A 25,101-nucleotide genomic window follows, 5' to 3' on the forward strand; every position below is an offset into this window, starting at 1 on the left:
GCCCTTTTATACTTCCTGCCCCAGGTATTGGCCATAAGGTCTTTATTACAACCAATCAACAGTAAGACAACACCTAATTCCACTCTTAGATTGCCTTTAGGCCCAGAGGGCTGTCTGACCTCCATGTTTCTGAGCAGTTGTGGAAGAACAAGAACTTACAAACATGAAGCTGGTGATGGGCTGTAGAAATGACAGCATCAAAATCCTCCAGCACTTAGCTCTCTGAGACACACCTTCACACAAAGTAATTTGTATACGAAGTATACAAATTCTTGGTTGTGTTACCCACAGGGAAGAACATGTTAAGTTTTCAGCTTAGTTTTGAATCTTTGTTATCCATGGGTGTGACAGTCACAGACACTTCCCATCTCCTGTTGGTTGCAGGAATTTGAGATGTAGCTAGTGACCAGAATAAAACTCAACTTTGCCTTCATGGCACTGGCTTTTCACCAAGTTGCCTTAAGAAGCAAGGTGCTCTTGGTTCTTGCCAATAAGTGTCAAGTCCTAAGTGTCACAGCTCAGTTGTATTTTCCTGGATGGAAGGTGAATTGCAGACCACACTCACAAAAGCTTTTAAATGTAATTGTAGGAAGTGTTTTCCTATTATAACAGGTTTCACTTGGGTGTTGCTTTCTTAAAGGACACTTATTTCTTGGTCACAGCAGAGCTGCTGAGTATGTAAAAGCTAAACCATATTGAAAGGAATCCATAGGCAAGCCATTATGTGTAAGGTGTCTTGAAGGTGTACCTGTTTTCCTATCTTGAGTCATTTTTTTAAAGGTTTATTTATTATGTATACAATGTCTATCTTCATGTAAACCTGCATGCCAGAAGAGGACACCAGATCTCATTATAGATGGTTGTGAGCCACCATGTGGTTGCTGGGAATTGAACTCAGGACCTCTGGAAGAACAGCCAGTGCTCTTACCCTCCGAGCCACCTCTCCAGGCCCTTGAGTCAGTATCTAATGAGGTCCTGGCCTTGCACAGATGTGACCTGTAGGCAATGGGCAGTGAGCATTGCGAGGCTTGAGCTGTGCAAGGGGACCCGCTGTGACACCTTGCTATGCTGTTCTATCCTTAGATGATGGGGCCAGTGTCCAGGAAGTGCTAACGGAGATCAGTAACCAGAGAACGGTGCCCAATATTTTTGTGAACAAAGTGCATGTGGGCGGATGTGACCGAACTTTCCAGGTAACGATCGTCATCAGGCACGGTCTTCAACACTGTTCACATTGTAATTCAGTCGGTGTCAAAGGGTAGCAGTGGGAAAAACAGAGTCTGGTTACCGGGCAACTCTGAAGACTGCAAGGGAAATGAGCTTTTCCACTAACTAAATCTGAGAAGTTATACACTGCTGACCGCCTGGCATGGGAGGGCTGTTCTTGAAGTCAGTGTAGCTGTGACCCTCAGAGGACTGGGACCACAACCACTCCTTTGTATGTGTGTGTGGAGAGGGAGCAGATGAGGCCTGTGAAGGGTTCACATGGCACAGCCAGCCTCATTAGGTGGCTCATGGTGCCCACCCCTTCCTAGAGACAGATCAACTGCTAATTACCAGGAAGATAGGCTCTTCTTCAGCAGTGTAGCCGCCCCCAAGTTGTCTACTCCCTCATAAGCAGCCCAGTTAAACTCATGAGTTCACCAAGCTCCACCTGGCATCCTATCTTTGTTGTGCCCTGTCTGAGGTGAGCAGAGATTTGTTTGCATATCCTCAGGAAAAGTGACAGGTGGGTGACTGGGGCCAGGACAAGTCTCTTCCTTCTGACAGGGAATGAAACAGGCTCTTCCCCAGCAAGAAATGCTCAACACAGACATTGTTGTCCAGGGAATTAGAACTCCTTTCAAGACTGCCAATACTGGGTGCAAAGCATGTGACTTTTAACTTCTCGATTCTTAGAATGTAGGAAACGCACAGCAGCCATTTTGGTAGATAGTGACAAATTACAAGTGGGTGTGTATGGAACGTGGCTCAGGAGTAGAGTGGCTGTCTAGCATGTGTGAGGCCCTGGGCTTGGTCTCCCCTTGACATTTCTTAAATAGCATACTTATTTTCTAATTAGTTATTTTTATTACAGTCCAGTTCTGTTTAAATGCCTTATGTGTGTAAGCACTGGTGACCAATGATTATCTAAGCACATATCTCAAATTTCAATTAAGAACAATTTTTGGCTGGAAGGATTGTCACACTGAATGTTAATCTCTGATCCGCATGGTCATGCTGGTTTTATTACATGCTACTATAATAACATGTTATTGTGCAGATGTTATGCTCCATTGTCCTGGAAGCATCCCTCCTTTGTGCAGGCGATATGTAACAGCCCTCAGCACTCTTTCTAGCACCTGTCAGAGTGTGACTCTGGAATTTGAGGAGGTGGACTTTCCTGAGTCACATACAATAAGGAAGACCAGGACATTTTTTCCCCAAGTTTTAAAAACCATCCCAGGTACCATTCCTCAGTGGTCACATGACCACTTAGAATCCTCCTGGTTATGTGCAAAGCACCTTGGCTGCTTCCAAAGCAACCAGCTCTGCACGGAGACAGTGTTGCTGGGTCACTTACCTGACCTCAGCCTATGAGCAGCTTCTCATTAAGGGTCTCAAATGCAAATGAGCGAGAGACTCCAGAGCTAGCCTTTTGATCACTGGGAAAGAAACAGTGAGGTGTGTGTGACAAAGGGAGCTCCTCTCTCCCCCACCATGAGCGCAGCTATGGAATGTAGGTAGCTTGGTGAGAGATCATGAAGATAGCCACTGGTGTGGAAAAGCAATGTTTCAAAGGAAGGCTAGCCCAGAGGAACATACTTGAAAAGTAGCACTTGATCATTCCACCATGAAAAGTGGCCTTGTGTGACACTGATAGCAAGCCCTAGCCTTTTGGTCACATGGCTATCAGATTGTCTGGGTCACAGTGAACATAAGTGTGTATCTGTTGGCATAAGTTGTACTCTACTTATAGCAGGATAGGTTCACAGTCCCAACACAAATGTTTGGCCCACTGCTCCTGAGGCTTTTATTTGCTTTTCTTCTTTCTTTTTTGCGCCAGGAACCAAACTTGGGGCCTTGTGCTCCACCACTAAGTTAAATCCCCAGCACTGAGTATTCAAAAAAAAAAATTGTTTTTTTTAATTTTTAAGTGTGTGTGTATGTGAGAGAGAGGGAGGGAGGGGGAGAGAGAGAGAGAGAGAGAGAGAGAGAGAGACTGCTTCTGTGTAAGCAGAGGGCCGAGCTGTCGGTCCCCTGGTGCATCAGTTACCAGCACTTGTGTGCCACTCATCATGGGTCCTAGGAACTGAACTCAGTCCTTCTGCTAGTGCAGTTTCAGAGCAGACCTGAGTGCAATTCCCAGCAACCACATGGTGGCTAATAACCATCTATAGTGAGATCTGGTGCTCTCTTCTGGCATGCAGGTACACATGCAGACAGAACACTGTATAAATAATAAATAAATAAATAATTTAAATCTTAAAAAAAAAAAAAAGACAGTTTCAGATTTGTTTAGTCAAAGAATCCAAAGGTTGAAAATGGAGTCATGCGGTATTCTGTCCCTTTTGGTAATCCATAGGCGCACCAGAACGGTTTACTGCAGAAGCTCCTCCAGGATGACAAGGCTAATGATTATGATCTCATCATCATCGGCGGGGGCTCTGGTGGCCTCTCTTGTGCAAAGGTGGGAACACAAGTGGGCCATTGATGACTTTTCCAAAAGTTAACCGTAATCTTTGCCATCTAGGCTTTTATAATAACTGGTTGGGGGGTTAAAGAAAGAGTTATCTGGCAGATTCAGAGTGTTCACTTAAGGGAGAGAAATATGGGGATGACATTGGGGGATATGGGAATGACAATGGGGGAAAGATGCCTTTTCATGTGGTTGTTTTTGTAGGAAGCTGCCAACTTGGGAAGGAAGGTCATGGTGTTAGACTTCGTGGTCCCATCGCCTCAGGGCACAACCTGGGGTAAGCTGTAGTTCCTGCTTGGCCTCTGCTCTTACAGGCAGCTTCTTTCCCGTTGTTTCTGGCAGCCCACCCCAGACTCAGTAGGGCGAGCTGTCCATGGGTGCAGGCTCTGCAAACATGCAAACAGTTCAACTTGACAAAATTAAAGGCAGTTCCATGGCCCAGCCCCCACACCTCTGCCATAGGTTTTACATGTATGTTCCAGTACTCTCACATTGCACATGCTGTGTCCTGGTCACTTTCAGAATCACAGCTGGGCTTGATGGCCATATAGTGGTTGAAATTGTCAATCTCCACCATCATCACCCTTTGGTTGTGTGAGAAGCCCTGGACCTCTGCTGTGTACTTGCGGGGGAGATTGCTCACCTTGCCATGTGATTTTTTTTTTTTTTTTTCTTATTCTTTGAAATAAAACAGAACATACAGATTTTGTGTGGAATGTTCATTTATGCTTCCAATGCATCCTTTTGTCTCTGGTCTGCACTGGCCCACAAGCCTGACAGATGGTCAGCTCTGTTTCTCTGATTTCAGATGAGGCTTTGTCAGATTGGAGCAGTAAGGGGATAGGGAAGGGAAGCTAGGGTCCTGGCATAGTAGGCGTCATCATCTGGAAAGCCACATATGGTTGATGCCATTGTCCCTGGGTCCTGGTACTCACTCTGGCTCCTTGCCTCTTCTCATGGTCACTGCTATTGCTGGCTTTGGCTACTACTCTGTTTTTTCTTACTCTTCTGTCTAAACTGTGTCATCGTTGCTCTATGGACTCTGTGTCCAGCCTGACTTTGCTTTCTTGTTCCACCCAGAAACATGATAAGTAAAGTATGAAAAAAGACATCGTTTGGAATTCAAGCTAATGCAAAGGCTTTAGCCTAGAATTCCCAGGAGGCAGCAGTGTGGCTTGCTCGTTCTTTGACTTGTCTGGGTATATACTCTTGGCCTTTTCCCTCCTCCTGCCTCTTTCTTGTTTTTCCTTCTCTCCCATGCAGGAGTGATCCTGCTAATCTGTGCACTGGAAGAGACTGCAGCTAAGAGTTCCTTACGTGGGTCCTGCCAAGGGGCACATGGGCCTGGCCTGTTCTGTGTGGTTCACATTCAGAGTAGAAGCCACCAGGCAGCTTGCGAGGCCTGACGGTTGGCTTAGAGGAGGGAGAGTTAGAGACAGGCTGGAAGCTAATGTCTAGTGTGGTGCAGTGCTTACTCATTAGCTAGGGTGGCTCTCATCCTTTGAGCATCAGACACAAGTGAAAGCTGTGGCATCTTCAGAGCTCTTCATATAGACCCTAATTTTTGCTCAGTACTGGGTCTTCACCACAGATTACAGGTTAGATAGTCAACTTAACCATTTGTGCCTCACTTAGAGGATGAAGTTTGTCCCTGCCACTGCTTGAGCTTATCTGTCCTACACGTTTTAATAACACCACAGTGCTGTGAGAAGTCTCATGCAAGCACACTTGCCACATGGGGAACGCTGACTTGTTGCTTTCTTTTAGGCCTTGGCGGCACGTGTGTGAATGTGGGCTGCATTCCTAAGAAGCTGATGCACCAGGCCGCCCTCCTGGGGCAGGCCTTGAAGGACTCGAGGAAATACGGCTGGGACTGTAACCAGCAGGGTGAGTGGGGGCTGGAGAACCCCCTACACGCTCAGTCCATGACTCTGCAGTTGCTTCTGACTCCTCTCAGTCAGCATTCCTTAGGCATGTCCACTCTGCCTGCCAGCTGCCAAGGCTGCAATTTGGCTGCTGTCCTGACACTTAGGCCCAGAGACAAAGCTTGACCAAGTCCAGCTCCTCAGCAGAAGGTGGGAGGCAGTGATGGCCATATTCGGACTTTCTTCCAGTGTGAAGAAAATAGAAGGAAAGTTTGTGGTGGTGGTGATGGTGTCGAATCTGGGATACTCGTCTTGGCTGAGTCCCATTCCTGTTTGCTGTCTGAGCTCTGCCGTGCTCTGAGGCAGCACCAGGTCTGCAGAGTTCTTGCTGGGTACCTGATGCCCCTGCAGCATCAGAAGAGCACCAAGAAAACTGTGAAGACAAAGTAGCCCTTTGACATCTGTTATGTTAGCCACTCTGCCCCCCCCCCCCCTTTTTTTAATCCGAGACAGGGTTTCTCTATAGCCTTGGCTATCCTGGACTCACTTTGTAGAACAGGCTGGGTTCAAACTCACAGAGATCCACCTGCCTCTGCCTCCCCAAGTACTGGGATTACAGGTGTGTGCCATCACCATGCCTGGCTTCCCCTTTTTATTTTGAGGCAATGTCTTGCTCACCATGTTCCCCAGGTGGGATTTGAATTCCTAAGCTCAAGTGGTAAGAGTACCTTGACTTCCTGAGTAGCTGGGGCAACAGGCATGAACCACCATACCCAGTTCAAGCTGCATTGTGAAAGCCACAGAGGAGGAGACATTAGGACCAGGAGCAGGCTGACGAAAACTGCTGATGTGAAAAAAATGCAGTGTATGGGATTCCGGTGAAGATGATGGAAGAAGTGAGCATAGAGAGTTAGTTGTTTTACCCTAGAGGTGATGGGGGTTGAGCTCAGGCAGGAGAGAGGTCCACACTGAAGCTGAGAGTCCAGATCCCTCCTGAAGCACCAAGGAACCTAGAAAGGGGAAGAGGAGGGAGAGCTGGAGCAAGCAATGCCACTGCCCTGAACAAATGTGTCAAGGTTGAGAATGGGAGGTAGGTTCAGGGAGGCTGATATGCAGATGTGACTGGATATGGTGGCCAGCTACACACAGAGGTGGAGGGTCTTCTTGGTGCCTCTCTCTGTCAGAAGACTGTGTGGAGGTTTTAAAAATCACGAATGAGTTGTTTTTCTCCAGAGACTTTGATGCAGATGTGGGCAGTGCCTGTCTAGAGTATTTCAGGTGACTGACAGCTGTAGAACTAGCAGATTCACCTAAGCTGGAGGAGAGAGGCAGGTGTCGGGTAGCTCACGGGGCGTGGGCTGTGGCTCACTAGATTGACAGCATGAGGCAGGCTCAGTTAATAGCTGAGTGTAGCTCAGTTAATGGGTGAGTGTAGCTCAGTTAATGGATGAGTGTAGCTCACCCAGTAGCTGAGTGTGACTCTGTTAGTAGCTGGGTGTGGGACAGTCAGTTGAGATTAGACCCATTTCACCAGTTGACTCACTGGAGAGCACTAATGTAGGAGCTCCAGCTGTAGATGGAATCAAGCCTCTCTACTTGGTGGGCTGGTTTTAGGGTAGGATTTCTGTACTTAAGAGTGCTCCTTCTTCGTGAATCTTTATGTTGCTTCACATTCCACTGAAAGCAGCTAGAAGGTTAGCACTCAGGGGAAGGGTCGTCTGGAGAGAAAGCTAAGCAAGAGCTGTGAAGCAGAGCCAGAGCATGTGGTGATAACGTAGGGACTGGGGATAGACAAAGATTGACAAGACTAGGAAACGGGAGGCTGGTATATTTTAAGACTCAAGAAAAGTTGAGGCTGAAGTAACTATGATACCAAGTGAATCTAAAAACAGGAAATTGCAGCCCATAGCGGTGACTTGGGTAACAGGAATTCGTGAAGGCTCACAGTAGGTAAGCAGAGGTACCTGAGTGAGGGAAGCACGTGGCAACCCCTAGGAACTGCATGGTGACCTGAAGGTATTTGATAAACATCTCACAGCTGCAGGGCTTTTCAAACTATCAACAAGGCTAACAAAAGACATTTCTTTTTCAGGGTAAAGAGTGCAAAGCAGGGACTTAATGAACAGCTTGAGTCTGTGTTAAATATGAGTTCAAGCTGCCCAGTGCATGGCCACAGTGTCCAGTCACCCAGTGCATGGCCACAGTGTCCAGTTGCCCAGTACAAGGCTGTAATACCCAGAGCCACCTGTGCATGGCTGTAGTGCCCTTGGCCAGTGTGTAAGGAAATTGGACAGGAAAGAAAGGACACGTGCTTGGAAAGGGTTAGTGGGAGGGTCTAATTTTATGATGTGATGTATCTAGAACATATAAAAGATTGAGCTTAGCAATATTAGAATTAATTAGTTCAGTTAGTGTGAAAATTACATTTCTTACTTGCCAGCCATAACAAGCTAAAAATATAGTGAAAAATGACAAAAATGATGAGATGCCTTGGAGCAGTGTTAACGGTGTACATGGAAGACTGTTAGTGCGCACCAAAAAATGTTCTGAATTAGAGGGGTTGTCTCAATATTATGAAGAGGATGTGTCTCAAGATTAGCTCATGACTATGCAGACCCAGCACAATTTGAGGCTTCACTTCCCCTCTTGAAAGCCCAGAAGTGATCATTTTAAAGTTTATATTGAAAATAAACTTGTGAGACTAGCTGAGCTTTCCCAGAACAGAGGGCGACTCTCCTCATCCGATTTGCATGATGGAACAGACACAGGATGAACGGCAGCCAGGCCCCAGTCTCCCAGGAAAGCCCAGGGGATCTGGGATCCTGGCTATGCACAGGACATGCAGGCTCATGTACAGCATGCTCAGGACCCTTCTTTTTACAGTGAAGGTCGTTTGGCTTGTTAAGAAAATGGACAGGGCCCCTGCAAGCAGAGTTCTCAGAGGGCTGGAATAGAAGGTCTTTAGGGGTGGGGTTTGCAGAAATGGAGAACATGCATCATGAGGGTGTACAAAGCAATGTTTCCAGGCTGCAAAATCCTAGTGTTCCTCTCACCTGGTGCCACAGGAAGGCCTGATGGCCACACTGTGCTGGGTCCTGAGGAGGGGCTTTCTGAGAGAGGGAGGGCAGAGACAGAGACAGGCAGAGAGGGGGACCCCATTCCTCTGTTGCTGTTTTGTTTTCTGGACTCTTATGAAGTTATGACTAGATTCCCCAGACAGGCCCTGTGTCTTATAAATGTGGAGCTACACAGAGGCAGGTGTGAGCTTCTGGACTCAGCATCTATAGACAAGATGTAGTTCTACTGAGAAGAGGCAGAGGTGGAGGAAAGGCCCAGCAGTTGAATCCCAGCTTGTGTCAGAAAGAACTGGTCAGTATTGTAAGATGAAAGGCAACTCTGAATTCAAGCCCCATTTATTATAAAGAAAGGAAAGGTATCTTCAGGGCTGGCTGCAAAGTCCTCCTCTGTGGCCTAACAGACTGCTCCTCCCCTGGGGGGGGTGTGTGTCAAACAGCCTGCCCTTGAGATCCTGTTAGAAATAGTCCATGTTCCCCTTACTTTGGAAAACTACTTGGTTACTGAGCTACCACAGGCCACATCCGAGCAGAAGTTCTAGGTTGTATCCATAGATGGTCCTTGGTTGAGTGTCAGTGTCCTCCCCTATCAGGGGACTTGGAAAGGGGCAGGGAGGAGACCAGGGAGGGAGTGTGGGGTTGGGGAGGAAATGAGGGAGCGGGATACAGCTGGGACACAGAGTTAACAAAATGTAACTAAAAAGAAAAATAAAATAAAATAAAAATAAATGTAGATGTTAAATAAAAAAAAAAAAAAGAAAGGAAAGGATCGGAGTGTTGCATTGTGGTAGAGCAGCAGGCTGTGGCTTCAGACAGGATCGAGTGACAGCACATGGCGCCCTCTAGTGTTAAGTTTCTGTACAGCATCAGGAACAGGGAGGGATGGATCTCTTGCTAAGCTTAGGAAGTGGGGATTCCCCAGCTCTAGGCGGGCTGAGTGTTGCAGCTGGGATGGTTGCTGCAGCTCACAGCTCTGCAGGCAGCTTTCATCTGCAGCTCACACAGTTCTGACTCTTCAGGAGTCATCGCCACCTCTGTCCCTTGTCAAGAGCTCTGGTGGTTTCCACAGCCCCAACCTTGGCTTCCGGGCTGGGCCTCTAGTTGTCTGCTCCATCCTGAGCAGCCCTTCCTCCATTGCTGCCAAGGCCTCTGTAGGAACATGGCTCCCTCCCCTGGCCTGCCTGCTGGCTGCTCTCCACACCTCTGCTGCAGCTGTTATGGCAGTGGCTGTGCCATCCACAGTCTGCCATCCCTGCTGCTGTTTTCAGCTCAGCCTGCTTTACTAAAAATAAGCAAGGAAGACACCTCCAGATAAGTGTTTTACTTGACCTAATATTGCAGCCCTAGGGGAGGCAGTGCAGGAGAGCTTTCCCTGCTGATTCACTGAGCTAGAGCAGCACTCTCTGTGGCCAGAGGAGGGGCATTGCTACCCCCAAGGCAAACCTGCAAAAGCAGGTTTCTGTTTGCATCAGTCATAATCACATTACTGTCATTTTTAGCACCAAGCACAGCAGTCTCTGCTGGGTCATCAGAGGAAGAATGCCCACTCTGGCCTGCGAGAGTGGCTGCAGAGTTATCAAGTGTTCACCAAGGCTCGTGACAGCAGAAAACCCAGTGTAGACTGTTAGAGTGAGCCTTGGATGGGGCTGCCCCTTCAGGAGCGAGCAAGCAGCCGTGATTATGGAGCACTTTCTTTAAGGTGTCTGTAGAGTATTCAGAATGGCTGGTGATGGCATAAGGTTGTCCTGTGGCTGTTTGTCCTTGCTTAAGGCAGCCAGGGCACAAGAGAGCTTCTGAGCAGCTGCCAAGGAGGAAGCCAGACTACCCATCTCCCAACCTCTTTGTTCATCTATAGGAGAATGGCAGAGCGTATATTGCGAACTTCTTTCCCACACTGTGACTTAAACAGGGCTGTACAGTGCACACCATCTGCCCATTCCCTGGGAGCGATGGCTTTCCTCATCTGTCTCAACCTGAGGCCTCCCTACCCATGCCTCACGGTGTAAGAGTGGTTTCTGGGAGGTGTTCCCTGTGACTGAGTGGCCTTCCCTTGCTTGGTGGGCATCGCCACGGAGGGTGTGTACCTCTTTGTGGCTTTTTTCCTTTTTTTTTTTTTTTCTCTCAGAACTCTGTTTTCCTATACTTTGTAATGCAAAAATGCAAAGAAGAGGAAAGCATAGCAGGTGTAGGAAAGATTAAACTGCCCCATGTTCTTGGTCTTTAAAACAGTGGCATGGCTCATGTGTGGTCATGTATAATCTGGGTGTGGTGGTCTGCACATAATCCCAGGAGGCAGGAGGATCACGAGTTCAAGAGCAGCCTGGGCTGCAGAGAAATACTGTTTCAAAAATGAAACACTAGCAATAAAGCCTCACTGTGTACTTTTACTCTGGTTATTTTCCAGTGAAACATGACTGGGAGACCATGACTGAAGCGATCCAGAATCATATTAGCTCCTTGAACTGGGGCTACAGGCTGGCCCTTCGGGAGAAAGGCGTGGCCTACATCAATGCCTACGGCGAGTTTGTGGGGCCGCATAAGATAAAGGTAGCGTGTGGCCTCCCCGCTTCATCATTTTCCTTCGCTGTCATTGACTGTGGCCTTGCCCTGAAATTAAAATGCTGTGTTGCACTCTAGGGACTGCAGCTGGAGGGCCACACAACATGTGGCCTCACATATGTGCTTTTCGCACCATTGTGCGTTGATTACATGTCAAGTTAAATTGTAGCATGTGCATTTTGAAGAATTTTTAATTTAAAGGTATTGTTTGCCTTTCATCTCACTGTTACTCAAAATATTGAAACAGCTTGAAGTGCAAAAAAACTGAAAGTAAGTATTTCAGCAGCGGGGAACTTTTGAAAAATGCAAACATAAGCTACAGTCTGCAGTGTTCACAGGGGCTGCTTTATGTGGCTACTTATATGATGTTTATATACCATCAAATCTCTGTAAGCAAACGAGCTCATTTGGATGACCACAGAAGGTTTCACACTGAAGTTAGGGAAGATGTCAGCCATTGTCCCCAGTGGATCCCTGTGCCATCAGCCATCACCCTCAACATCTGGAGTGTCTTGTACTTTTTTTTTCTTTGCAAACACAGCATGAGGTGGTCTTAGGTTCTTTTGTAGTCAGTTAGACTGGCTGAGACCAGTGAGGGCTGATGAACTTGAAGTTGTCCCTTCAGACTCTCCAGACTCTAACAACTGAAGGTAGTCTGTTTCTCAGCTTGTCAGAGGCCTGACAGGTAGGTGGTTGAGCTGCCCTGCCCCACCCAGCATCTGCTGAGACCTCATCTCCCCTACAGTTCAAGCTCAGAGTTTCTTCCCACCCCTGTACCACCCATGCTTGTCTTCTTCAGGACCATCCTAAGGAGTCCCTGACTCAAGCTGTTGCCTTCCGGCCATTTGTGCCTCCATTTGTTTAAATGCCATCATTGGCATTGGAATTTCTTACCTGGAAATGTACTTAGAATCATTTATGCGATCACAAATAACGTTTAACCCTCCTTAGCTGAAGATGTGTGGCGTGGTGTGTGAGGGCCTTCAATTTTAGCTCTCGCCTGCCTTCCAGGCTTACACCTCCAGGCTGTTCAGGACAGGAGTGCAAGCAGGAGCAGAGGCAGGAATCACGGAGGAGAGTTGCTTGCTGCCTTGCTCCCTGGCTCATGCTCAGGTAGCTTTTTAAGGAAGCTTGCCAAGTGTGACACAGCCTTCCCACATCAGTCATCAGTCAAGAAGATGCATCACAGTCCTTTATCTGCACCAACCTGATAGAGGTCATTCCTTGGTACTTTTCTTGTTTCCAGGCCTTCTGCAAAGCCGCCCTGTACTGGCTCTGTAGTCAGCACCCCAGCCCCACAGTGGAGCTGCGGCCACCGTGCTGTACAGACTTGAGCTGTCTGCTTGGTGCCAGTCACATGGCTCTGCACAGACATCGCAGCTGCTGAATGAGAGGCGTCGAGGGTGGTGAGGAGAGCGTGTGCCAAAGTTTCTTTTCCTTCTTTTCAAGGCAACCAATAAGAAAGGACAGGAAACTTTTTACACCGCTTCCAAGTTTGTCATAGCAACAGGTGAAAGGCCACGGTATTTGGGAATCCAGGGAGATAAGGAATACTGTATTACCAGGTAAGAGGAGATAGACCATTTCAGCTTTACTGCATCGTGCGCTTTCACGTTCCCATTTTGTATGTCCCCTGTCTCATTTCACGAAGGACTTGATTTTTGTGACCAAACGATACATAGCACCAGAAACCGCAGTTAATGTACTACAGTGAACAGATGTCAGAGCAGGCAGGCAGCGAGGTCACTGATAGAACCCACACGAGAATCAGGCTGTTTCTACGTAACTGCCGGAAGAGGCCAAAGCAAAGACAGACCCTTGACCAGCTGCGAGACTCCATGTTAGAGATGAGCCAGGTGGTCAGGGCAGCCAGCTCTTCCTGTGCCGTGAGTCCACTCCAGCATTCCCCAGCTGTCAAGTTAGAGACTGTTCGGGGACTTCAGACTGTGGAGCAGAGGAAATACATTTTCATCACACTGTTGTCCGGTTAAACACATAGCCGCACGCACCTCACATCCCATACATACCGCACATTTCTCGTGCACCGTGCAGATCCATGCACACTAGACACCACAGTACCACATACCACACATATTTCCTGCACACACCACATGTGTCATACACACTGCACATACCTCAAACACACGCCATACACTGTACGTGTCCCACATACGTCCCACGTACAACCCCCACTATACATTTCTCGTATACCACACACATCCACGCATGCGCACTACACTCTCTCATACACTGCACGCGTTCACATCACACAGAGGTGCCCCTGCAGCACAGAAGATTTTCCATTCTGCGTTTTTAAGATTTCATCTGTTTTTGTGTTTGTGGATGTTTGCAAGTATTTCTGTGCACCCCGTGCGTGCAGTGCCCACAGAAGTCAGAAGAGAGCATCAGATCCCCTGGAACTGGAGTTACAGTTGGCTGTGAGCCACCACAGGGGTGCCGGGAACTGAGCCTAGATCCTCTGTAAGAGCAGCCAGGGCACTTAGTAGTTTGCTTGTGATGTCATTTGACTTTGAAGGCTCATGTCTTCTCTGAGTTCTCTCGGGCAGACCTGAGGCTGTTGTGTTCTCTTGGTGTCTGTCCACTTAGGCACCGAATTGCCATTCCAACACCAGACCAGCACACACCAACCCCGTTTTGTGATTCCTACCTGCACTCTGTTCTCTTGTGTCTTTCAGTGATGACCTTTTCTCTCTGCGGTACTGCCCGGGCCGCACCTTGGTCGTAGGTGCCTCCTACGTTGGTCTGGAGTGTGCGGGCTTTCTGGCTGGCTTGGGGTTAGATGTGACGGTTATGGTGCGCACCGTCCTTCTTCGAGGCTTTGATCAGGAGATGGCAGAGAAAGTGGGATCCTACTTGGAACAACAAGGCGTCAAGTTCCAAAGGAAACTCATCCCTGTTTCGGCAAGTCTGGGCAGCTTGGACCTTTTTGCTGTCTTTCTTACTCATTTTAAAATTTTGCCATTTAAACATCTTACTTTCATTTCATCAGATAAATTAGTCCCCACAAGCTCACATAGTGCTGAAAGTAACGTATCTATCCCCGGGGCTCCCTCCCTCTGACCTTTCCCAGGCTGACACATTCTCAGTCTCCTGTCCTGTGTTCTCATCAGCTTTCGTCCTCAGACGAACCAGCCTTCCATGCCTTTTGCCTGGCTCTCCACCACTTTTTCCTTTAAAAACATTCTCTGCTTACAACCTCTCATTTTTGCCTGTTTCACAGTCAGCTGTCGTCCCCCCCCCCCCCCCGCCTTCTTCCCCCTTTGGCGATGCTTTTCAGGAAGCCCAGTGGTCACACTTGTGTCCACACATTATGGGCCTTTCTGCTGCCTGTAGAGATGTGTCTCCTCTGCCAAGCGCTTCTGTTCTGGCTGATGCGGCCCCCAGCCTGTGCCTTCCCATCCAGCCTGCTCAGTGGGCAGACGCTGGTGCCCGTATGTTTTTGTTTGCAGTGCTCCTCACTAGCCTGTACTTTCTATGAGTGATCTGTAGCTTCAAGTTTTCATTGGGTGCTAATGGCACTCAGATTAACAGCTCCTGTTGAGGTACCTCCCCTCAACCCCACACTCATTCAGAGAAGCCCCTTAGACACCACTGCTTGAGTCCTTTTGAGTACTTCAGATTTAACTAGATAACATTTAAGCAATGTGTGTCCCACTTGGACCCCCGCTAATCTTTCTGACCTACCCACTAAGTGGAACCACTTAGAAGCCAACACCAGGAAGGCCTGCTTTATTGTTTTTTTCTGCCTCCAGACTTAGTGAATCCCCCATTTAATTCCATCTGTAAAATGTAGAACCTGCATGTTCTCCTCCTCTGCTTGGTCAAGAGTGCTCAAGTGTGCTTGCCGACTGCGAGCACATTCATACATGCGTGTCCTCTCTCAGTTTGCTCTCTGCCATGTTAGAGTCAGCACCTCATGTGTCCTCACTAGGTTCAACAATTGGAGAAAGGCTCACCCGGCAAGCTGAAAGTCGTGGCGAAGTCCACTGACGGATCAGAAATCGTTGAAGGCGTATACAACACGGTGAGCGTGAGTGGTGAGCGCTGCTGTGAGTGAGCCGGGGCAAGGCGCGGGAAATGACACTAGCTTAACGCTTCTAGTGGTTGTAAGAGGAAACGACTGTGAGCAGCGGGGCTGCCACCACACTCGTGTGCAGCGATGTGACGTGTGCACCCGTGTGACTGTGTACAGAAAGATCCGGAAGCTGACATCCAAACCCCACTGGTCTCTTGTTCTGGAGAATCAGGTATTTCTTACAGACATGTACTTGGAAATCCTTCTGGTAAATGTCAAGTATATTTTATAAACAACAACAAAAAAAAATCCAAGACATCAAGTTTTTCTTTTCAAAGACAATTCCTGACTCTTGTACCAGTGTGAATAGCCTGAGACACTGAGGTGCCGGAGGGTCTCTTAGTTACCGTTTTAATAGAAACTGTGCAATTATTATGTACTCTTTATTCATGTGCGTTATGTAAGAATCTAAAAAAATAAATATAAATGTTGGAGAAACAGGCAAATTAGAACGTGCATAACCGAGCTGGAAGACCAACCTCCGCCTGTTGTGGCTTTGATTGGGGTCACGTGGTGTTCGGATGGCGGCTGTCTGCTGTGTTCAGTGGTTCAGGAACATGACGAATCATTCCAGGCATTGAGGTCTTTGTGGCTCCAGCAGAGGTCACGCGGGCCTCTAGGGGATGAGAACCTCTCCTGGTTTGTTCCTGGGTGTTTGTGTGTTACGTGGTTACATACGGTTTCTTTGTGTCCTTTACTGTGCTGTTGCTGTATAAAAATGCCAGTTTCGTGGGGCTTTAAAATTACTCATTTACTTGTGTGACTCTTACCTGAAACCCTTTCCTTGCATTGCTTTGGATTTTCTGTGCGCACATTCATGCTCTTTGCTGATAAGGGCAGTTTTGTCTCCTCTCTGCTGTAAGTGCTGGTTAGTTTTTGTTAACTTGACTCAGACTAGAGACTCCCAGGAAGGAGAAACCTCAACTGAGGAAGTGCCTCTCACGCTGGTGTGCGGGCATGTCCGGGGCTGCTTTCCTGATTGACATGGGGAGGCCCAGCCCACTGTGGGCAGTGCCACCCAGGCAGCTCACCCTAGGCAGGTGGTCCTCAGTTATATTAGAAAGTAGACTGAACATGAACTGGGGAGCAGGCCAGCGAACAGCAGCGAACAGCTTCCTTCCTCCATGGTTCCTGCCCTGCTTTCCTTGAGTGATAGATTATGACCCGAAAGTTTAAGTTGAAACAAACGCTTTCCTCCCTAAGTTGGTTGGTCAGTGTTTTATCGCGGCCACAGCAAGCTACCTAGGACAGCACACCAGCGGGGGTTCATAAGCAGCAGTGACAACAGGTGACTCATCTTGTTCTCTACTACAGTAGGCAAGCGTCAGTGGCTTCCCATGAAAGTGGGATGCCCTCCACCGTGTGTGACGGTGACACTCTAGTTTTTGTTCACCAAGTGTTTTTTTTTTTTTCTTTTGCTCCTTTTGTTTTAGTTCTTTATTTTAAAATTAAGCACAGATGTTTAGTTGTAATGGTTTCTGCAGCTATTGGGAAGCAACGGTTTCCTTTAGCACCTGTCAAGGTGTTGAGTGATTTTCTAATCAGCCAGCTCTGGATTCTTGGCATCAGCCCAGTTCAGTGATTTTAATTTGATTGCTTAGAATTTAAATGTCTATCGTTATGAGTCATGTTGGTGTATGTTTGTGTGTGCAGACACACATGGGTGGTACATGAGTGTGTGTGCACACGGGTGTGTGTGTGTATGTATGTGTGTGTACACATTTGTGTCAGCTTATTAGAGTCAGTTTCTCATTAAATGGTCAATGCTGGCTTTAAACTTATTATGTAGTTCAGGCTGGTCTCAAACTCATAGTGATCCTCCTGCCTCAGTCTCCTGAGTGTTGCAATAACTGTGTGTGTTGCCCTTCCTGGTTCTGACTTGTATTTGCCTTTTGCATCTTAAACATTTTAGGCAACAGTCAAGGCTATTCTAGTTCATGAAAGTCATTGATAGTGTGTTTACTCCCTTACGTATCTTCTTTATGTCATACTAGGATTGGACTTTTATGTTTGGTGAAATTTACTGATAAAACTTTCTAGGTTTAAATTCTACAGGGGAATGTGTGGACACAGTCTTTTTTTTTTTTTCTCCTCTAAGACAAAAATTACTTTTGATTTATTATGTCTTCTTTTAGGAATTAGTCCTTTCAACTAAGCTCTCCAACACAATGGCATACAGTCGCTTATATATAACTTACCGCTAGATGACCAGACCCATTGTACAGTTGATTGTTTTGGGCAATACATGTGCTGGCACAGGGCACTCCTTTAAAGCAGTGGAAGATGCGATTCCAGAAAGCTCCGTGTCCTTCTCAGTCCCCATCCAGGCCTGCGTGGTTCTGCCACGACAGACTTCAGATGTCCTGAATACCATACTGTCATATTGTGGCATTTGCTCCTTAGTGCCTGGCATGGTATATCTAGATGGCATTTCTAGGGCCACTGGTATTGTGTGTATCTGTTACTAGGGGGCAGAAGGATGGGATAGACATTGCATGGCTGCTGGTACATTTCCCTGTGTGTGGTTTGGGCTTATGGCAAGGCAGTACAACATGGCTGGAGTACTCAGTAGAAGCAGTGAGCGAAAAGAGCATGAGAAAGGACTGAGGTCCCACAATCCCCTTTGAGAGTATGTTCCTAGTGACCTCACTTCCACTCTGTAGACCCCACATCTCAGAGGCTCTTCAGCTCCCAGGAGCACCTCAGGTTTTGACCAACTCCCTAACACAAGAGCCTTTATCCAAACCATAAGAAGGACATAGCCATGTGTCCTTGTTTCATTTTAATTATCACCATATCCTTCTCTGTCTCCAAATCCTGCCATGGGCTGAGATATTCTGGGCTAGTGTAGACACATGTGGGTTTGGGGAGATCCAACTCATGTACTTACGAGGTTCCGTGTGTGAACTTGGTATGCTGGTTAGTGCCGGACAGAATCCAGAGTCACCTGGGAGATGGACCTCTGGGCTTGTTTGGGGATTATCTTGTGTGAACTGAGATTGTAAGACTCGTCCACTGTGGGCTGTGCCATTCCCTGGCTGGGACCTTGGCCTGTATATGTGAAGAAAGAGAGCTGGGTAGCCTGTGTTCATCACTGTCTGTTTCCTGACTGTGGATGTGGTCTGTCCTTGCCACAAGCTTGAAGCCTTGACTTCCCCCATCATGAACTGTGGCTAGAAGAAACCCTTTCTCCTTTAAATGGCTTTTGTTGGGCTATTTTTTTTTTTATCACGGCCACAGAAAAGAAACTAAGACAATAGCTAAGCCATGCCTCTCAAGGAGTCCATCAGCGTTCCTGGTATAGGCTACTTATAATATTTACTGTTAGCCTTTTCATGCCTCAAGCATCTGCAGTGGTGTCTCCCTTGTCTTTCTTATGGGGATAATTCATGCTTCTGGTCTCCTCTCTAAATGCAGGTTTTGTTAGCAATTGGTCGTGACTCCTGTACCAGGAAAATAGGGCTGGAGAAGATCGGGGTCAAAATCAATGAGAAGTAAGTGTAGGGTCGTGGCACTGTTACTGCACATAACCCCATTGAAAAACTGGTAATTGCCAAGATATTACATTCTGATGCCTCAGATTTCTCACCACAAGTATGATGCCAACTCTGTATCAATCTCTTAATCAGCCGATTAGATACTCTTAGCACAGGCCTTAAAAAGCTCATGGATTCAATAGCAATCCAAAAACATATTCACAGAAATATGTTCTCCCGCTGTTGATGACTTAGAGTGAATTTTGATGTCTTTGATCAAAAGAGAAAAATTCCGAAGCCCCAAGAGGGATCATGGGGAATGTGGAGGCTTCGGACCTGCAGGAAGCATGGCCTAAGTCTCTGACTTCCAGGTCACTGGATGCCGTAGTGCCAGGGCTGTGGGGGTCCTCAGCAACACAGGGACTCAGTGTCTGCGCCTTCCTCCTCTACCAGGAATGGCAAAATCCCAGTAAACGATGTGGAGCAGACCAACGTGCCCCATATTTATGCTATCGGGGATATACTGGATGGCAAACCAGAGCTCACTCCTGTTGCCATCCAGGCAGGCAAGCTGCTAGCTCGAAGACTCTTTGGAGCCTCTTCAGAAAAGGTAAGTTGTTTATTACTGCAGACCTGTTTGCTTGTATACATGTATGTCTGTGAGCCTCTCTGTGAATCTGCATGTCTGTTCTTTGTGTATCTGTGTGTTTGTGTGTATCTGTATATATATGAGTATATGTGGTATGTATGTCTCTGTCTTTGTATATATGTATGTCTTTGTGTGTATGTATATACATGTGTATATGTCTGTGTTTCTGTGTGTTTGTGTTTTTGTGTGTGTGTGTGTGCGTGCTTGGAGGTGAAGTCTGAGTCTCATGAGCACTAAGTAAGAGCTCTACCATATCCCTATTCCTGAGATAGTATCTTGATCAAAATTAGGATTTCAAAAGTACTACAAATAACACTCATTGACTCATTTTCTAAATAAAGATTCTTAGGGATGATTTGCAGTTGAGTTACTACTGGCTAAAAAGTTGATAAATCTTGTGGGTTTTTTTTTTTTTTTTTTTCATTCTTGGCCTGCCCTGTGATTACTGTGGGTCTAGCCCCAGGACTCACCAAACAGGTTGGGGCTGAGTCCCACAGGCTCAGACAGTGCACCGGTGACAGTTTAGAGATGTGATCATGTGCCAGAGAGCTGCAGCCCAGTTGCTGCAGGGTAGGAAAAGATGCCTGAATTATCCGAGAGGCTGGAGACAGGTTCCTGCATGGCCAGCCGCAGCTTACAATAGAGACTGTGCTCTCCTGATCAGTATACTAGCCTTTTGCACTGCCTGCTTGGTCAGCCACATTCACTAGCAAGTTCACTTTCATCTTTTGCAAGTCCACTGTCTTGCTGTTCCTTAGGGAGACACTTGGGATCTGGGGGATTCCGCCAAGAGAGCAGTGGACTCTGGGTAACTCTACTGAGGAAACTTTTCTAGTAGGTGTGCCATCAGATAAGAGCGAGAGGTTTGTGGGAATAATGGCATCCTCACGGGGTCTCACCCTTGGGAGGAGCACACTGTTCTGTCAGTAGAAGTGGGGACCTGTGGTAGGGCTAGCAGGAGGGTGGTGGCTCTGCTTGTATGTTGTACCCCCCACAGTGCATATGGCACTTGGGGTGTCTTCAGGTGCAGCGGTTGCAGTGGGTGGACAAGTAGAAGGAGGCTGGAACAGTTGGATGCTAGGTACCCAGAAATCCATGATAAGGCCTTCTGTGTGACGATGGGGAGACATAAGGCCATCTGTCCCCCAGCTTCTTTTAGAAGGACACATGGTATCTCCTGCATGAACCTCTACCTCAGGTCTCTTGAGTTGTGATGCTCAGCCTGCTCTTCTCTTTGAAATAACTGTAGTAAATACGCTTTTCTTTTTTTCTGAGTTTTTTTTTTTAAAGTGGTAGACAGCAGTCTAATTTGCCTCTAGTGTGTGTTGCTTAAATACAAAGATAGTTACCCTCTGGCCAGTTCAGAGCCTGAGAACTCAGCAGAAATTCAGCAGAGTGGGGAATGTGACAGTGGTTAAACACTTGCCACCAAACGTAAGGATCAGAGTTGGGAATCCTCAAAACCAGTGTTTGGCAGCCCGCCTGTAATTTCAGCCTCGGAGAGCTGAAATGGGATCCCCAGAGCAAACTGGCCCAACAAGACTAGTTGTATCAACCACGTCTGAGTTTGACTGAGAGATCCTGCCTCAGTTGATAAGGTAGAAAGGTGATGGAGGATGACTCCTGACATGAATCTCAGGCCTCCACATGCATGTATATTCCCATATGCCTGTATGTACACACATCTATACACACACCTATACACATGCAAAATCATGCATTCACGAGGGCTGGGGAGTTGGCTCAGTGGTTAAGAGCATACACTGCTCTTGCAGAGGACCCAGGTTTAAATCCCAGCACCCACATGATGGCTCACAACTGTCTGTAACTAGTTCCAGGGGATCTGACACCCTCTTCTGTCCTCTGTAGGCACTAGGAACACAGGTACAAACATACATCCAGGCAAACAGCCACATATATAAAATGAAATAATAAATACGTGTTGGGCATATTTTCTTAAATGCTCAGCATTGCATATGGACTCACCGAGTCTTCTATCAGCTCTCATACCCGCCTAGTCCCTTTTGATCTGACACAGCCCCACTGCCTTTTATGAATCTGCATTGTAGAAACTTGCTGGGAAGCTGGTCATAGGAGTGTGGTGTGTTTCTCTTCTAGTGCGATTACGTTAACATCCCAACCACAGTGTTCACACCTCTGGAATATGGCTGCTGCGGACTGTCTGAAGAGAGAGCCATCGAAGTGTATAAAAAAGAGAATCTGGAAGTAAGACCGTATTTCCTTTATAATCACCCATCTGTCTTTGAAGCCACCTTTTTTTGTATGTTGTAACTCTGCAAGTCTCTGTTGTGCCAACATTAGAGAAATCATCCTCCTACTTGGGAGAATGTTAAGTGAATCTAAACTGTCTCACTAGCAAAGTGATGAAGAGGATGCAGCTGTGGCGAGCGGGAAGTAAGGTGTGTGAGTTAGGGCTTTGGAGATGCAGGTATGAAAGGTTCTCCTGTGTGCAGGGACTCAGAGGTGCTGCCCCAGAGACATGGCTATCTGAGCAGGGTCGGGGCCTGCTGGACTCTGCAGGCTCAGTAGCACAGGTGCTGTGCTTCATCTCGGAAGACAGGACGGCCCTGTGCCTTCTGGTCCTCTAGGTTTGGGTGAATGTTGACACTAGGTGGGTTCTCAGTAGTCACCTCAGCCCACACAGGAACTAGTGTGGCACCTTGGGATGACAAACCTAAATTCTTGACAATGGAGTTTAGCTAAGCAGAGGTGACATGCTGTTGTTTCAAGAGCTGCTGCAACCTGTCATCTCAGGGGGACTAAAGAGCGTATGAGGGGTAGGTTTCATACGATGCTAATTTCAGACTTTTTCCTTCTGGGCTAGGTGTATCACACCTTGTTCTGGCCTCTTGAGTGGACAGTCGCTGGCAGAGACAACAACACCTGTTATGCAAAGATAATCTGCAACAAATTCGACTGTGTAAGTAGATGCCTGGATGCTATGGTTCTTGCTCTACTCTATTCTACTCCATTTTTTCTGGGGATAGGGCATAGGGCCTCACTTGTGCAAAAGCATGCCCTCTACCCTGGGCTGCTGACCTACTGTGATTTTAAAATGCAGCTTGGATTCTTGCCAGTTGGGTTTTTAGGGCTTCATTAAAGACGGCAATCAGACCAGGAGCGAGCTCATAGCTGCTTGCAGAGGCGAGCCCAGGAACAGGCTCCCAGCTCATAGCTGTTTGCAGAGGTGAGCCTAGGAATAGGCAGCCAGCTCAGCACTGCCCAGAGTGGACAGTTTAACCCTGATGGTCTAGAACTGTGAACACTAATACTTTGTCTACCATCCAGCATGGTGCATGTTTCTGTGTGCTTCACTGATGGTATGGCATTTGTGGAATGATGAGGAGAGGCCCTCACAGAGGGAAGCTCCAGGTCAACAGGCAGGTGCTGTTGACGGAGCTCCGACAGGCGGAGATGTCTCCTGTGCCTGGCTCTGTCCCCCTCTTACACACACTCCTTTCATCTGTCTTCATGAACAACAACAACAACAAAAGCTTGGCAGAGGACAGCCTATGGCTGACCACTACCCCGGACACCTGTTGTACGCTGCCCTTCTGACAGCATCTAGCAGCCGTTCCTGAGCTCTGCTTAGTGTCAGGAGCAGGCACCTGCTCACTGGGCTCACAAACCCTCCTAGTAAGACCCCAGGCCTTGGGGTTACTCCAGTGCAGGGCCTTAGTTCGCATGTGGTGTGTTTGTGTGGCCGGTCTCAGTGTAACCGAAAAGTCACATCCCACCCAGGAGCTCCATCACAGGTCGGCAAATTGAGCACACTAGTACATTCAAGTGTGCTTTAGTTCTTGCCGCACGTTTACCGATGCCTCTGGCAGATCTCCTCGGCTCAGCCCCTTTCCCGTGGGAGATCCTGTGTATTTTTAGCTGTGGACTGCAGGGAGTAGACTCCCGTTCTGACCCCGAGCTTATGGGAATTCTCTGTTCTGTGCCTGTGTTAAAGGAACGTGTGGTGGGATTTCACCTTCTGGGGCCCAATGCTGGTGAAATCACACAGGGATTTGCAGCTGCAATAAAATGTGGGCTCACAAAGCAGCAACTTGATGACACCATTGGAATCCACCCCACATGTGGTGAGGTAAGGAACATGTGAGTGTGTGTGTGTGTATGTATGTGTGTGTGTTGTAGGCCAGGGGACAGCCTTGTGTCTCATTTCTAGACCTCTTTTGGAGACAGAGTGTCACACTGGTCTGAAGCTTGCCAGTAGGTTAGTCTGGCTGGCCACCAAGTCCAGGAGTACCCCTGTCTCTGTGCCATGGTACAGAGATTTTACAAGCATGTGCCAGTGCACTCCACATGGGTTTTCAGGCTTGGGTTTGGGTCCTTGCACTTGCATTGCCAGCTCTCTACCCTCTGATTGTCTTCCCAGCCCTGAGAGTCTCCTGAGACTCCCTAGCCCACGGTGAGATGGAATGGCTTCAAGTAGTTTAGCTTTAAAACAATTCTGAAATGGATTGTCAGAGAGTTTTGACGCTCATGTATTGTATACTAGCAACCTAATGTAAGGTGTTCTGTCCGTGCAGCTGGAGCACGTCCTTGTAAAGCAACAGTCACATTGCCACATGTTGTCTTCTCCCTTGCCAACAGGTGTTCACAACGCTGGAAATCACAAAGTCCTCCGGGCTGGAGATTACTCAGAAAGGCTGCTGAGGCTAGCCCCGCTGTTGTTGGGTTTCCCCTGTCACACTTTCACTCCATGCCCGTGACATCTGGTCGGGCACCGGGGGACCAGTCCCAGGCGTTCTCCTGGCACAGAGATGAGAAGGCAGGGGAGAACAGCAGCAGCAGCTTCTGTAGTCTCAGCTGACGGCACGCAGCAGCCACGCTGCAGTCTTGACGCCTTGGCTTGGAACCCACAGAGGTGAGCCAAGGCCGACTTCTGCGCGTCAGTCAGACTTCTCCCCCACTGAGGTCCTGGATGGCACAGCGAGCCCACCCTCCCTTTCCTGGTTGCCAAAGCAGACCCCTCACCTTGTTTCTATGAAGATATATTTTTCAGTTGTGGACTTGTCTATAAAGAGGCTTGTGGGCCTAGAGTGCGGCACTTAATGGATTTGCAGCATGTGGGGAGCCATGTAAGAGCAGTTGGCTACACAGAACTCCCGAGTTAGCAGGAGGCTGAGCGCACTGTGTAGCCTTTAAAAGGTACATTTAACATGCCATCAGAAACCTGACTCACCTCACCTCTTGCACATCTCCTGAGGGTGAGAAACTTAAAGCCGTTCTCCTCACAGTTTCCAGACTACCGGAGCATCACAAGCAAGAGAGAAATCCTTGTATCACTTTTCCATGTTAATCTTAAGGTCACTATTAAAAAGATTTTACTACAGTTTGTGTTATCTAATTTGTTAAACATGATTTTGTCATGGTGTGTCTAACTACAGGATAGCAAATGAACAGGTAACTCTGAGAATTTCATTTGAACTTAGACATGGCAGCATCTAGCAGGCCTTTCTGGAAAATTTCTCTTCTGAGGAACACAAGGCCTAGTACTGGGCTATTTCGAATCCACCCACTCTCGAGTGTCACATGCCATTTGATCAGAGTGCCATAGGATTATATGGTTCTGTGGTGACAATTTTCTGCAACCCCTTCTCGCCCCTGCACAAGCTGGGAAACTCCATTTGTCCTCCTTTCCCTAACCCCACTCACAACTGGGAAGCCTCCCAA

At 47.6% G+C, this 25,101-nt stretch overlaps 1 protein-coding gene across 1 annotated transcript in view; it reads left to right on the forward strand.

Annotated features, from left to right (window-relative positions):
* The window catches only part of Txnrd3 (thioredoxin reductase 3), a 32,466-nt gene extending 7,706 nt beyond the window's left edge, over window positions 1-24,760 (forward strand). Inside the window, exons 3-16 of the mRNA XM_055617419.1 lie at window positions 1,084-1,193; window positions 3,566-3,670; window positions 3,884-3,956; window positions 5,447-5,566; window positions 11,023-11,165; window positions 12,627-12,742; window positions 13,874-14,099; window positions 15,130-15,222; window positions 18,691-18,767; window positions 19,203-19,359; window positions 21,517-21,624; window positions 22,244-22,339; window positions 23,375-23,509; window positions 24,019-24,760. Coding sequence (XP_055473394.1) covers window positions 1,084-1,193; window positions 3,566-3,670; window positions 3,884-3,956; window positions 5,447-5,566; window positions 11,023-11,165; window positions 12,627-12,742; window positions 13,874-14,099; window positions 15,130-15,222; window positions 18,691-18,767; window positions 19,203-19,359; window positions 21,517-21,624; window positions 22,244-22,339; window positions 23,375-23,509; window positions 24,019-24,081 — 1,622 coding nt within the window. The 3' untranslated portion in view covers window positions 24,082-24,760. The remainder of the gene's footprint in view (window positions 1-1,083; window positions 1,194-3,565; window positions 3,671-3,883; window positions 3,957-5,446; window positions 5,567-11,022; window positions 11,166-12,626; window positions 12,743-13,873; window positions 14,100-15,129; window positions 15,223-18,690; window positions 18,768-19,202; window positions 19,360-21,516; window positions 21,625-22,243; window positions 22,340-23,374; window positions 23,510-24,018) is intronic.
* The last annotated feature ends 341 nt before the right edge of the window (window positions 24,761-25,101 follow it).

The sequence above is a fragment of the Psammomys obesus genome, unplaced genomic scaffold, assembly GCF_907164565.1.
Source record: "Psammomys obesus unplaced genomic scaffold, mPsaObe1.curated_primary_1811, whole genome shotgun sequence".
NCBI lineage: Eukaryota > Metazoa > Chordata > Mammalia > Rodentia > Muridae > Psammomys > Psammomys obesus.